At 34.8% G+C, this 15,671-nt stretch overlaps 1 protein-coding gene across 1 annotated transcript; it reads left to right on the forward strand.

Moving 5' to 3' along the window:
* Positions 1–6: 6 nt before the first annotated feature.
* On the forward strand, positions 7–14,335 carry LOC136030900 (long-chain specific acyl-CoA dehydrogenase, mitochondrial-like). The gene is made up of 3 exons (XM_065709993.1): positions 7–213; positions 6,595–6,722; positions 12,380–14,335. The coding sequence occupies exons 1-3, from the start codon at positions 82–84 to the stop codon at positions 12,567–12,569; spliced, it is 450 nt and encodes a 149-aa protein (XP_065566065.1). The 5' UTR covers positions 7–81; the 3' UTR covers positions 12,570–14,335.
* The last annotated feature ends 1,336 nt before the right edge of the window (positions 14,336–15,671 follow it).

Raw genomic sequence — 15,671 nt, forward strand, 5'->3', positions numbered from 1 at the left:
ACTGCCGGTTTATTCTTCGAAGATATCAGACTTCCAGCATCTGCTCTGTTGGGCGAAGAGAATAAAGGTTTTTATTACCTAATGAATGAACTGCCTCAGGAACGTTTGAACATTGGAGTGCATGCGCTAGCTCACTGTGAATGGGCTTTTGAGGAGACAAGAAATTTTGTGACGCAAAGGAAAGCCTTCGGAAAGACCATCGCACAATTACAGGTAACCGGTTTTTTTCCTTGCTTCAATTGAAACAATAAATTGGCTCTTGTACTGGCATCACCTGTTTTGATGTCGGATTTTGTCATATTAATTCAATGTCACAGAAATTATAAGATGTTTTTTTTCATCTTCTTTGTGGATTTTTCTACACCCACATGTTGGGCTCGAGTAGTGTGCTCATTGTCTGTTCAGGATCTGGTCATATTAAGTTCTTATTTTTGGTCTGTATGGCAATCTTGTAAATCAATTGAGTTTTATTTCTTATTCCGCTTTTTGTTATTCCCTATCCTATTTAGGTTGGAGGGAGTTTTGGGTGAGCTCTTTGCATATTTTGATTGAAGCGTGGTACTATATTTAAATATCTTGGTAGCTAGTGGCCCCACTCCTCTAAATAAATAGATAGATATTTATTGCTATGGGCCATGGCAAAAACAAACAAATTAACACTTTCGGACATAGTAATATCAGATCTTAATTCAATATCACAGACAATAAACAACAAAGAGAGATAAAACTCTACAAAAAAATAAACCTCAAACGAGAAGACGGCCAGTAGAGAGGAAAGACTAAAACAACGCGGATATTTCGCCTGTATCCAAACAAGGCGTCTTCAGCAAAAGATAAAAAGAAAACTAAACTAAAAACAAATAAAACCACCACCAATAATAATAAATACAATTGTCGCTACTGATCCACGTAGGGAAAAGAAGCGAGTTATTCGAGTTACTTCAATGAGAACATCAAAGCAACTGAGGAAAAATTATGAAAATTGAAACTTAGTTAACTATTCTGTTGCGAAATAATCCTCTTGTAAGCTAATATTGAAGCAACTCTTTTTGGTCTAGTAGGTAATCTTGTCCCCTGGTGATTGTGTAAAATTTTAATTCCCTTATTGATTACTGGTTCATTTTTCAAAAGAAAATCATAAATTGGGTCAATATTTAAATTCCCTGTGTCTCTATTTATTGAAAGATTAGCAAATATATGTTTTTAATTTCTATAGCCTCCCTCGCCCACTGAGAAAAACCTCTATCAGTAGAAATAGCTGCAGCCTTCTCAAATTGTATAAAATGGTTGGGATGAAAGAATGTGTGTTCAGCTAGAGCCGAAACAAAAGTTTCAGGAGGCTTTCTTAATTGTAGGGTTTTTTCTATTGAGTTGCGATGCTCCATATATCTTTCAGTAAATTGTTGGTGAGTTCTACCAAAATAAAACTTTCCACAAGAACAAGGAATTTTATACACCCCACTAACTAAATCTCCCCGGGTTAAATCCTTCCCAGAATTAAGAAAACTACCTAATGGTCTCACTGATTGGAAACAAGTATCAATGTTATTTTTACCTAAAATTCGTTTAAGCATCTCTCCCAAATTAGGTACATAAGGCAAAGAAATGAACCTCTTCGGTAAGTTTAATTCTGTGCACTGTGAAACCCCAATAACCCTATTGTTGTGTTTAATGCGTCTATTTTTTATTATTTTAGCAATGAATTTAATCGGGTAGCTATTAAAAAATAAAACATCCCTCAAATACAAGAATTCAGAATCTAAAAACTTATGGGAACAAATTCTGAAAGCTCTATTCACCAGTGCAATCACAACACCTCGTTTCACTGAAATAGGGTGACACGAGTGAAAGTTCAAACACCTATCACTTTGTGTAGGCTTTCTATATACTGAAAAAAGTAAATGGAACTCACTTTTAATCAATAAGATATCTAGAAAAGGTAGTTTGTCATTTTCTTCTAACTCCACTGTAAGTTTTACATTTATGTATAGCGGAGGTTTCAGTAGATTCCATGAAGAGATTTGCCAACAAAGGGGAGAGAGATGCCCCCATAGCCAAACCAAACACCTGTTTGTAAAATTCACCTCTAAAACCAAAATAAAGAGAATGCTCATTTGTAAGGATAACCAACTTCATAATGACTTCAATCTCCAAACTAGCCATGGCCACATCTTGTATCAAATCAAAGTGCTTTTGTAATTTAATCCTTAATATATCTTCGCACTTTTTCACGTTACAATTTGAATGCATGGACACCACATCAAAACTACAGAGAATTGAATTCTCCTCCAGTGTGAAATTTTTTAACTTATTAGTAAGATTAGTGGAATTTTTTATATATGATTTTTGTGTTCCTAAGAGTGGACGCAATGCCACTGACAACCACTTTCCTAATTTTGCCACTGGTGATGAGAAAGTTGATACAATGGGACGGAGGGGGACTCCCGTCTTATGAATTTTGGGTAGACCATAGATCTTTGGTGCGGAACAACCTCTTGGATAAAATTTATTATAAAATTTTGGGGTAATGTGTAAATTATTTTTCAGTGACTCCAATTCCTTTCTTATCGACTTTACATATTTATCCGTAGGATCGAAATCCAATTTTTTGTAAATAGTGGTATCCGAAATGATTATATTCATTTAACGATCATAATCATCGGTGACCATAATTACAATAGTATTGCCTTTATCTGCCCTAGTGATAGTAAGGACCTTATCCTTTTTCAAATCAGAAAGTATTTTAATGTCATTTTTTGTTATATCATTTTCAATTTTTCTCATGTTAAAAGTCTTAAGTTTCCTTACGATTTCAGCTCTAAGTTCTTGAGGAGCTTCGACTTTATCAATAGAAGCCATAATTCCTGACTCTACCTTAGAAATTATTTTTGAATAAGAAATTGGGGTTGGAAAACAGAATCTAAAACCCTTCAACAAAACTGCCTTTTGTTGACTACTAAGAGTTTTAGACGACAAATTCTTAGTGGCAGGACCCAGACAACAACGAGGATGAAAAGTATCCGAATTCTGGAACTTTTCAAACAAAAGTCTATTGAACTTTTCGACCAGACGAACCTTTGACAAATGGAAATCATGGTGAAAAGATCTAACGGCCATTTCCTTAATTCTCAGGAAAATGTCAGATGGAAGGTTATTCCTCAAAAAGTTTTCGACAAAATTTAAGTCTTTGGACAACTTAAAACGTCTTTGTTTTTGCTCGGAAGTCATGTGATTTAAAGCCATGAGGCTTAATTTGTTTTTTAATTTTGATTCAAAAATTAATTTTGAAAAATGTCGAAAACATCCCCTAAAAAGGCAAGTTATCTTAATGAAAATCAGACCAGTATATCCAACATATTGGAAAGCCATAATGTTGACGTTTCAAGCTCCTATCTGCGGAATTGCGGAATTTCGCATTTTTTCCAGAAGAAGGATTACGGATCTAGATAAGATTTTATTTCAAAAAATACCTAGCACGAGCCTCGAAGCGCCGAATTTGCATTTTGGAGCCATAAAAACAAAACAAAAAAAACTCATTAAAAAATCACAACAACTAAAAAAACTGGCAAACAATGCGAAAAACAATAATATCCGAATGACAAATTCATTCATTAGTCCAAAAATATTAAGCTGTAAAATGTCAGAAAGTTAAGTAGGTCAAAAACTGATAAAACTAAAAAAATAGAGTGAAATAGTTAAAGATTTAAAAAAAGAACATATAAAAAGGGGGAGGTAACAAAATAAGCAAGCGAACATAAAACTTGAGCATTTTATTTGGGAACAACTTTACATGGAGGGATTTTCGTGAGGGAAAGGAATTTCCCAATGAGGGAAGAGCTAGATTTCCTGGCATTGTATGGGGAGACAGCCCCCTCATACACATGATAAATAATTTTTGTTTTATACCGTAAGATTTTCACATTGGGAGGGTAGTTTCTGGGTGTTAACTTTCCAGAGGAAATTTTACACTGGGGTAAACGTCCCCAAAATTAATATGCAAATTCCGTTTTAATTGTTCATGTACGGTTAGCCAAATTCGAACCTACATTAGTCGAAAAACGTTCAGAAACTAGATATATATAAAAGTTTTTTCTTTAACTGGAAGTAAGGTGCGATATTAAAACTTAAAACGAACAGAAATTTTTCCGTATATGAAAGGGGCTGTCTCCTCCTGAACACTCCGCTCTTTACGGTAATTTTTTTTTATTACTTTAAAAACTAGAGCTGTGACAAAGAGGCAATCCTTAGCGTAAAGAACAGGGCGTTGTTTCTGTTCATTTTAAGTTTTAATGTTGCTCCTTACTTCCAGTTAAAAAACTTGTTCTTTGTATTTAATCGGTAATGAAGGGGAAAAGGTTTTTTCATACCTGGAGAAAGCAACGGATGGGGGACAACATAGGAATTCCATTTTAAATATAAGATTTATTCTTCTGTAAGGATTATCTAGGACCGATAATTCTAGAAGATCGGAAGAAAGCTAATTCAAACGTAAACTAAAAGTTCTAGAGCTCTTTTAAAGCGACCAAAAACATTATGCTACGGGAAAATAGTGTTTTCTGCCACTTTGTGACATCAAACTACGATTTTGCCCCATGGAGGACCAAGTTGCTATTGATAAAAAAATTTGGAGAGGGAGAATTTGACTCCCAACTACCTAATGGGTGAAAATACAACACTCGGAATCGAATCAACTTTTCACAGTGACTGTATAGAATTTTTCACAATAAGGTTGGTCTTGTAAAAGAACATATCGGAAAAAGGCTAAATTTTCACGTTTTACAATTTTATAAAATTATAGTAATATTATAATTATAGTTGTATAAGTATAAATATAATTATATATAACAATTTTATGATTAGCGGGAAAAGGACTAAATAATGATAATAATAATTTATTTGAAAATCTGTCATACAAAAAAAATTAAGATAAACAAAAGAAAAAAAAAATAAAAAACAACTAAAGACAAACAAATACAGAACACATTAACATCGATACATTACAAATATTTACATTTTCTAATCTTAGTGCAAAGAAGCGATTCATTCATTGGTTTGAAGTATCGATTTTGGCAGCAGCAGTTTTGGAACTAATTGAACTACTTGGAACTAGTTTTGGAACTACTTGAGTTTTGGAACTGTGGTGGAAAAATAAACAAATGTCCAAGATGGTGCAAACTTATTGCAGTTAGAGAGAGAGAGAGAGAGGGAGAGAGAGAGAGAGAGAGAGAGAGAGAGAGAGAGAGAGAGAGAGAGAGAGAGAGAGAGAGAGAGAGAGAGAGAGAGAGAGAGAGAGAGAGAGAGAGAGAGAGAGAGAGAGAGAGAGAGAGAGAGAGAGAGAGAGAGAGAGAGAGAGAATATTTCTGAAAGAATGTAAAGTTTCTGAAAACGGAAGAAATTCGCATTTATTCGAAATAGCTGCAACAAGAAATATCGTAGAAAAATGCGGAAATAATGAAATGCCAAAACATTGATGAAGGCTTTACAAACACTATACCTGCATACAAGAAAGGGGGAGGGAGAACTTTTTACCACAGTGAATCAGATATTTCTTGTTATAAAATTGCTCAGAAATTTGTCATTCTTTTTACTCGCTTAAGATTTCACACAGGAGGACCAATTAGGTTTTAAAATGTTGTATGTAATAAAATGTTAGGTTTTCGCCTTCCATTTCTGACATACGCTTGAAAATCGATGCGAGTGGATTACAAAATGCACAAATCATTGCAAAAAAAAGTAGGGACAACAATTGACGAAATATAGAGTGATGGGCCAAATTTTTTTTTTTTATAAGAATATAAAAAAGTATTTATCAAATCTATAGGGGTGGGACGTTTTTTTTTTCAATGAAAATACCAGCAAAAATGTATTTTTTTGAATCTAGCGCTCTCTTCCTCCTAATTTGCGCCACTGAATTAAAGTGCAACAGTCTACCAGGAATTGTAGGAACGTTATCTTTATTTTTCTATTTTCCCCAATATTTTTTCTCTTTGTTTTCAGCAATTTCATTCCTCATTAATACTATTAATCATCTCCTTTTCTCTCTTAATCTCTCCTTTTCTCTTTGATTCGACAATTTTATTCTTCATAATATGCTCTTTTTTTTATCTCTTCCTCTCTTAATTCTTTTTTTATCTTGTTTCCTCAAAGTTACATACTTTTTTCTCTTCTCTTCTTTTCTTTTTTTCTTTCTTTTCTCTCTTAATTTCCCGTTTTTATCTATGGTTTCATAATTTTATCTTTCATTGAATGCTCTTTTTTATCTCTTTTTTCTCTTAACCTCTCATTTTCTCTTTGTTTCCACAATTTTATTCCCCATAGCATGCTCTTTTTCTCTTAATCTCACTTTTTCTCTTGGTTTTCAAATTTATTCCTCACAACATGCTCTTTCTTCTCTTTTTTCTCTCTTTTTCTCTTAATCTCTATTTTTCTCATAGTTTCCTCAATTTTATTCCTCACAACATGCTCTTTTTTCTCTTTGTTTTCACAGTTGTATTCCTCCTTACATGCTGTTTTTTTATCTCCTTTACTCTCTTTTTCTCTTTTTTTCTTTATTTCCATAGTTGTATTCCTCATAACATGCTCTTTTTTTTAAAGACGGTTCAACATGGACTGGCTGAACTCAAAACTGAAATTGCTGTTGGAAGAGCTTTCATTGATCAGTGCATATCACTCCATGCCAAAAATCAGTTAGATTCTGGTATGGCTTCAATGTCAAAGTACTGGTAAGTAAAATCTTCGACCTTTTTTCAACTGTAACTGATATTTATGAGTTAAATAAAGACGTCAAGCCGCCAAATAAACAATTGTGCAAATAAACGCGTATTCGATGCATTGCTTCTCATTTTTTTAACTGCAATGGTGCAATTTGTCGCTGAAATTTTTCGCTACTAGATGTTGTCGGTGGATGACACAGTGAATTGCAGTTACCTCTGGTATAATTTTTTTAAGATGGCTTATTAACCCACGATATCGCCCGACCACAGCAGGAGCTCCCTCTGCTGCCACGGAAATAACGTTGTGAACGGAATCCATTTTTCCTTAAAAAAATCATCCGGGACAATAAATATTGATTCACCTTTCGTATCTGTCTTTCAAGATTTCGCGTATATTAACTCTTCATGAATTTTTTCGTCCATAACAAATCGAATATATACCAATGATAATGTTTCGTTACCGGGTAAGGTGTCGTTTTTAAGCTGTCTCTTTTAAGAATATTTATGAGTTAAACGGAATGGAGTTGAAGATAACTCCTAGTGAAAAGGCTCTTTTGACTGAAAAGCCTAAAATGTCATAAGACAACATTGTAAGATTTATTTAGAGCTTTGACCTTGCTTAGGAGTTCATACTGATTTCGGGAAAAAAAGTAAAAATCTGCTTTTACCAGTATCAAAATAAGTAAATAAATAAATAAATAACTTTATTCCTCACGCCTCTCAATACTCTATACAACTGACACCTTTTTAAAAGAAAAATGCTATGGCAGGGCGAAGAGCGGATCGACTGCGGCACGATTGCCATTTAAAGTCGTCCTATGTTAAAAGTCTTGAGATATGATATGTTTATGTTTAGGCTATTGGAGAAGGCTTCCAGTGATTTCATTTTTTCGACTGGGAATGGTAGTTTGTTCCAGATCCTGATGACCCGGGGTATGAACGAATGATGGTAAGAATTAGATCTTGCAATCTTCATCTTCACGGGCTCCAATTGCAGACTGTGCGATCTTGTGTTGCTTTGGGGAGTTATTTGAACAAGATGTTATTTATTTATTTTACCTGAATTTAAAGTTTCTTCCTCCATTTTGACTTAAAAGACAACCTAAAAAAGAGAAAAATCAAGCATTAGATTTAAGTAATATCTTGCTTTAGTCTTATTTATTATTTCGAAAAAACAAGTTTTGCGTTAGAGTACCAAGGACACTAAAAATGATATCTGATTCTTTAAATTGGAAAAGTAGAAATTTATACAACCATATACGTTTTAAAAAACTACGAATACCTGCCAGCTTAAATTTCGATGAAAAAGACCTCCATATGTAGACATATGTTTTACTGCTAGTGGGCGCCAAATTTGAAAATAAGGAACGTGTCTATGAAATCTGCAGAAAATGAGCGAAAAACATCTATCATCGGGAAGCTCTAGAAACTGTAACTTTCCTATATCCGTATGTGTTTCAAATTATTCAAGATTGGAAAAATCAAATTATTACTAAATTGGCTTGCCCACAGAAATATCTTTTTAAAAAGACCACTTTTGAAAAGGATATAGGCTATCCTTTTTTGTAATATTTATGACTATTGACATATCAATAGAATTCTTGTATTCTTCTGAATTCAAAATATCATTTTTTTTTTACTTAATTCTTACATTCTACCTACTAGGGTATATTTGTTCAATAGCCCGACTGAAGATAATTACGTTAAACGTGCACCATCTATATGAATATTTGTTGTGCCTAGCTTACTTGTGTTGATATTTTTGCAAGAATAAAAGACATTATCATGGTTAATTTATACCTATATTGAACCGTGAATTCAGTAGTAAATGTCCAAACCTGCAAGTCGCATGACTTCCTCCCTGAAGGATTGGTGACCTATTAGATAAATATAGCGTGCCATCTATATGAATAATTGTTGTGCCTTGCTTACTTGTTTTGATATTCTTGCAAGGATAATAGACTGCGCTCACATCTATCTCTACCCTGCAATCTGTATTGACTGAAATTTGAAAGATAAAGATATACTAGACTGTCCCTGGCTGTGATTTTGGATTTTGCGCTTCCAGTGAATGCGGTTAGTTTTGATTGGAATACTGGACTGTCCATGCTATGATATTGAGATTGCGCAATGACCGACAAAAATAGGAAGATTATTTGAAATCCGTTGCTGAACTTCGTCCCCAGATCCATGTTTGATGGTGAGAAAATCAATCTGAATATTGGAAGAGCTGTGAGTTTCTTTGATCATGGTACTATTATCAGTGCAAAAAAGTTTCTGTGTAAGGAACTGAAAATTCAGAGCCGATGTGCGAGACAAGTGAAGGATGAAGATAATGTATTTGACATATGTAAATAATTAAACCAGGTGGCAAAGGATAATCTGCTTAATCCCTCCTTTGTGATCTTCTCGCCTTCCGAAACCCCAACAATCAGGGAGGCAGTCTCGTCTACATTAGTCTCGAAAGTTAATGAACTCTCTCGAAAAATTAATGTCTTTTTTGAGATTGTGATGCATTTGTGCCCTGTTTGGCTATCGTTTGGCCCTGTTTGGCCAGCTATAATTGATACCAACGTAACAAATAACACCATCCCAGCTCCTACGTTTGCCGTTGTACAAAAGAACTTTCCTCCAAACTTGGCCTCACCTAGTTCTCGTAAGGACTTTAAACTTTGTCCTGGGGCCTCAGGTGAAATAACTGAACCTAAAAAATCGGCTTCGGAATGGAAACTTGTTGTTAAGCCAAAGCGTGCAGTGAATTTAATTGCCGAGAATGCTAACATTAGTACCTCAGGTATCTCGGTGAGTGTGAAATCCTCATTGTTTATGGGGGTCCTGAAAGCCGTAGGCTACCGTCCGAAAATGATGAGAATCAAGTCGAATCTCTTGTACCAACCTGCATGAAAGTTTCACAGTGTGGAAAGTCCCGAATGTTCAAGATCTGCTTTGAGTTGAAACACCTGGATCAGTTCTTCAAAGTGTCTGTGAAAGTTGGCTACGAAAAGCTTTCCGCACAAGCATTTGTATATCTCTCAAATCGTTGTTTCTCGTGTCATAAAACCGGGCATTTGGCCCCACAGTGATCCAATCAGGCCCTCTGGTCTCGTTGTAGATCATGCGATCACACCTCTAACAGTGCCTCTCCGTGTTCGAAAAAATGTTGTTTCTAGAATGTAAAGTCGCCAGCCATACTTGTTACTGCGTAAAATGTCCCAATAACAACAGTCAACTAGCAAAGTCCACGGTATGAGATGTATCTCTCTACCACTGCGCAAACTGTAGTATAATTGGATATCAATGGTGGACTTTTAGTCAAACTACCTGTGATAAAAGGTTTGCTTTCGAATTGTGACGTATTGTGCTTTCCAGAACATTTTTAACGAGTCATAATTTAGGCCTTCTGAAAATTGACAATAATTTTGCTAGCTACTCGGTGCCCGCTAAACGATCTGCTTCCCGTGACCACTGCTCGGGTGGTGTTGCGATGCTTGTTAGGACCTATTGCTGGTCGAGTATTTTTGATTCTTGTGATTTTTTTCTTGCTTTCTGTGAAGAAAAGTATGTGACTGCGTAGAAGAATATCTCCCAACAGATTACCGCAATAACCGATCGGAATTTTTATTTAATTTTGATTGTGAGAAACTAGGGTCTTGCCTTTCAAAGATTCGCCAGTTAGATAGGTGTTGTATTGTTATAGGAGATTTTAACTGTAATTTAACTGATGCTTCGTTATTGCATGCTTCTATTTTGTCTGGTATTTTGGACGATTGGCTTGGGATCTTGCCGAAAGATCTCGATTACACTTAAATGCACCATTAAAGTCATGAGTCGAACCTTCACTATACAGTTTCTTCAGCAAACCTTCAAGTGTCACCAGTTCGCGTCGTTTCTTGCTTCCAACTTTTAGACCACCTTCCAATATCTGCATCTATTTCTTGTCCTTCTGCTCAGTTTACTGTCACCTCACAACCAGATCAGCCTCAGGCCCAATTTTACAGGGATTGGAAAAACATCCAAGGTGATCTTTTCACAACAGCTACTAATTCTGTCTTACACAAAGTTCATGTTCCGTTCCAGCTGCTCATGAGAAATCAACAAGCTGATGCAAATGAAATACAGGGATTGCTATATATATATCTTGCATAAATTTGCCATGCCCTGCAATGCCCAGAAAAAACCGCTATAACTCTTAAACGTATACGTCGGGGTGCCACCAAGCATTGGTCTAGTAATCCGAGCCTAGTTAAAGCTTGGAGAAAATCCAAATTTTTGTACCATGTATGGCTCCAGTGTGACCTTCTTCGCTCTGGATGGATTTCTGGCATTCGTCTTTGTATAAAAAGAAAGTTTGCAAGATAACTATCTATCCATATGAACCAGATAGTTGAAGAGACGTCCCAGCAAGCTTTTCTGTTCCAACCATCCTTCTGAAGAAATGTATCAAGAGATCCTGTTAGCGCCCACCCATCTTCTCAAGACATTCCTAATTCCGAGCGGAATTCGTACTTCTCTGCTAAATTCTCCCCGCCAGATGCCACCTTACAGTCCGAACATGAAAATAAGCTTGATCAATTTCTGTCTAGTTGTCTTATAAACAATTTTGTTGTTTCGATTGATTCTGTACTGCGAGCAACCCAACGCCTAAAACGTAAGAAATCTTCTGGCATCGATAAAGTGAGTGCTCTACACGTTCTGCATGGAAGTGAGCTCCTGTTGAACCATGTTGCTCTTTTGATGCAGATGCTCTTTTGATCTCCCCAACTTCCCAAATTATTTCCCCTTCTCAACTCCCTCAATATTTTAATAAAACATCTACCTACGGAAATTAGAGACTCGCAGAGGTTGAAATCCTTGAGCATAAATAAGCAGAGTTCCAAGTGCAATTTGTTGACAAATCAGTTGATTCCGGGCTTTTAGACAAAGTCACTGCCGTTTGATAACTGTGAAGTGAGTTTCAAACTTTTAATGGCTTCGCATTAAATGCTACGTATTTTTGCAGAAAAATTAGAATAATAATTTGCATGCCTAGGGACCCAGCTTCGCCTGTTGATTATTGCTCGTTAATTCTGGAAAAAGATTTTCCATGTGAATGGCGTCACAAATGCCAATACGTCCAATACCTTAATGGTTTTACTTTCCACAGCGAATAAGATTAAAGTTGTTTTGCGAAAGAGATTAAAAAAAAAGATCTGTCTTTCCTTTGACCGAGATAAGCTGAGTCTGCTGGTATTAAATATATATTTCATGTAAAAATTTGGGTGAGATCTATAGCTTTGTAGCGTTTTAGTGAATCCTTATACTGCGAACACTTATTAATGTATACCCCTAAGGGGTATTGTACGTAATATTGGATTAACGACGCTTCTTGACTACTAAGGCCCTTGCGTCGGCCCTGCAGTGTGTTACTACACCTGGGTTCGATCCCTTGCCCCTGTATTACCAAACTGAGATCAAACTTACTGTGCCACCACAGGACACCCTAGAAATTACAGCAAAATTTTGAATAATTTATGTTTTAAATCAGGGCATTACCACAGCACCAAGTTTGTTTGTGAATTTCTTGTTATATTCCTATTTCTTGTTTATTATATTCCTATATTGTTATATTCTTTGTTACATTTCTATTTCTTGTTATATTCCTCTTGTTATTTGGTTTATTTTCGCAGGCCCACTGATCTGGAAAACAGAGTGGCCTATAAGTGTGTGCAAATGCATGGTGGCGCTGGTTACCTGTGGGACACCCCAATTGCAAAGATGTATGTCGATGCTCGTGTGCAACCTATCTATGGTGGCAGCAATGAAATCATGAAGGAGCTTATTGCAAGACAAATAGTTGGGGGAGGGAAGAAAAAATAGACTTGTTTCTGCCTTTTTGTTGTTTTTCTTAATTTTTAGATTTTAAATGTAAAGAGTTATGTCACAAATTGTGAATTTCTCAGGTCTTTTTTGCATGATTCGTAGCGTCTTTAGTTGTTTGGAATCCTTTATTTAAAAAAAAAAAAACGATAATTCAGAGGTAGTTCGGATTTTATCTATAAGGTATTTGTGTATCATAGGAAAGAAACAATTCGAGTCTGTTTTTTTATGTATCAGAAAAAAGAAGAAAAAATATGGAAAATGTTGTATTTAATAAAAAAAAAAATACTATTGATCAGGTGAGGTAGTTAATACTTATTAGAAAATTTTTTTTCTTTTTTTTTTATCATAACCAAGAAAACATATTCGTTTGTTTTATGTAATGAAAAACCGAAAAACATGTGAAATTTTTACATTTAGAAAAAAAATAATGTAAGGAATAGAACCGTAAGAATGAAAAAACGTAACTCAGAAAGGGAATAGATAAAATGATGAAAAGTAAAATTGCGCCTGCAAGAAAAAAATTAAACGAGAACATGTGAATTACTGAAGAAAAATTTGTGTGTTAAAAAAAGGAGAAAAATAAAGCCGAATTAAATTAACTAACATAAAATCAAATCTGAACTAATGGTAAACTTTAAGCTCAAATAAACTGAAGATATATATATATATATATATATATATATATATATATATATATATATATATATATATATATATATATATATATATATATATATATATATATATATATATATATATATATATATATAACTTCTAGCGGTTCAGTTAAAAAAGAAAAAAATCCGCTGTTCTATCAACTACCTGGTGAGACTATAATTCAAAATCACGTGCTTAAGTAGTCCCTTTAGTCTTCTTAACATGCTTTGTTTCCATTGCTTGTACTGTTCTCTGACCAAATACGTCTAATGACTTGGTCAATACTAAAAAGTTTTAACTGTTGTATACAGTAAAAGGGTAGTTGGAATACGCGTTAGTGTGCGTTTATACACACCAACCAGTATTAAGTGCTGTTCATAATAGCGCTTTTCGGGGGGTTGACTTTTATGCTTTTATTTCGCCAAAGTTCAACTATTTGATCCAAGATAAAACGAAGTAGTTTCCAGTTCCAATGTTCTAGTATGCTACTGGAAAAATACCACTCGTCTCGGAAGCTAACGGTTAAAGGAATTCCTGCGTAACGTCTGAATTTCACCCGAGGTGAAAAAATACCTGGTCATACTGTAAGGACAGGTAGTAGTGGTAAAATGCGTTGCCTACAAAAACCAAAAAGGTAATACATACTTGTGGTAGTTTATTATAAATTGTAGTTTTTTATTTAATATTATGTATTATTATATAATCCTATATTATAACCCTATATTATTTATATTAAATAGGGTTATAAATAGAATTATATAGATAAAATAAATCGCTTCTCTTTTAAATCTTATTTATAAACTTACCAATGTTTCTTTTCTTTATTTTCGAAGTCTACTACCACTAGTGATTTAGTCCTTAATGCAAGGCCCTCACTGCCAAATTATCGATCTATCGTTGGTGTTTCTGATTCCCATAATATTGCCAAAAAAGACCCGAAAATTTTGATTTATAACTTAAGACCTTTTCAGTGTGTTATCCTTTTTTAGTTGTGGTTTTATTTTGCTGCCGTTAATTGGAATTTTTAAGGTTTATTAGACGAAGTTGGGTCTTTTTGTTATGTGGAAGTGCTTTATACTCTCTTGGAATAAATTCGATGAAATTTTGTTTCGACATTGTATTTCAGAAATAAAGTTAGAGAAAGATTATCATTCTAGATAATATTCTTTTTGAATATTTACCCTTTTTTACTGCTATAATTACAAACGGAATCAGTATAATAAAATATTTACATATACCGGCTAATTTGTTTTACAAGGGGAAAATATCCTGTCATTTATTTTCGTGTGAATATCAAAGGTCAGAAATAACTGGGAAATCCTGCCAGCTACTTAAATGAAGCCTTTCTAGGTATAATATATTTCCAGCCTTTCCATGTGTAAATAAAATGAAAATATGTAATCAACTAGAAAAACTTAGAATGGAGACAGTAAATAAGTTTATTTTCAGTCTATTTAGTCTGGTGTGCGTCAAGGATATGTACTTTCCCTATTTGTTTTTGTAGTTTTGTATTTATTTATGTAGTTGTATAGACTACATATTAAGACAAAACTCTGAATATGGCGTACAAGTAAGCAACTCTCTGATTTAGGTGTCGGGCTAACCGTTAACTTTGACAAATCAAAGAGCGTGTCCATCACAATCTCACCACTTGTTCTGCATCATGAGAATATAAATCTAGAACAGGTGAAGGATTTGAAATACCTGGGTAGCTGGATCGATTGTGATGGTGAAATAATGACCGAAGCCCATTTAGAGGAGTAGCAAATATTCTTTGCGACTGAAGTTACGTCTCTTCAGCAGAAATGTGCTCTCCGTACTCCTCTACGCTAGTGAGTTCTCAAAGCCTTTTCCAATAGCCTAAAAATTAACATACCATATCTCGAGACTTTCAACGTAGGACGACTTTCAATGGCAATCGTGCCACAGTCGATCCGCTCTTCGCCCTGCCATAACATTTTTCTTTTAATAAGGTGTCAGTTATGTGGAAATTTTGTATTGAGAGGCATGAGGAATAAATTATTATAATTATTATAAAATGAATCAACAGCTCCAAAAGAGAATCCTTGCGTTCGAAAATATGTGCCTCAAGGGAATTTGAAATATAACCTGGCAACAGAGTCAATAACTCTGAAATTCGTAATAGAACCGGCCCACCTTTCATTACCACTGTTATAAGTGAACATAAGGTAAAGTGAACATATTTAGGGCATGTACTCTGCATGAAAGAAGGTAGTATTCCTGCTGAAGGAAGGCATTAAACCCTGCTGGCGAATCTTCAGGATAGACCCGGAGCCACATATTGTCAGTCTGGAATGCCGTCCTACAACTACGAAAGGCACTCTAGAAGCGGAGCAAAATTTCGACACGGATTAAGCTCTGAGCTTTGTTCTCCTCTATGGATGTGAGACATGGTCACTGAAAGAAGCCAAAGCGTTGATC

Source organism: Artemia franciscana, chromosome 9 (genome assembly GCF_032884065.1).
Source record: "Artemia franciscana chromosome 9, ASM3288406v1, whole genome shotgun sequence".
NCBI lineage: Eukaryota > Metazoa > Arthropoda > Branchiopoda > Anostraca > Artemiidae > Artemia > Artemia franciscana.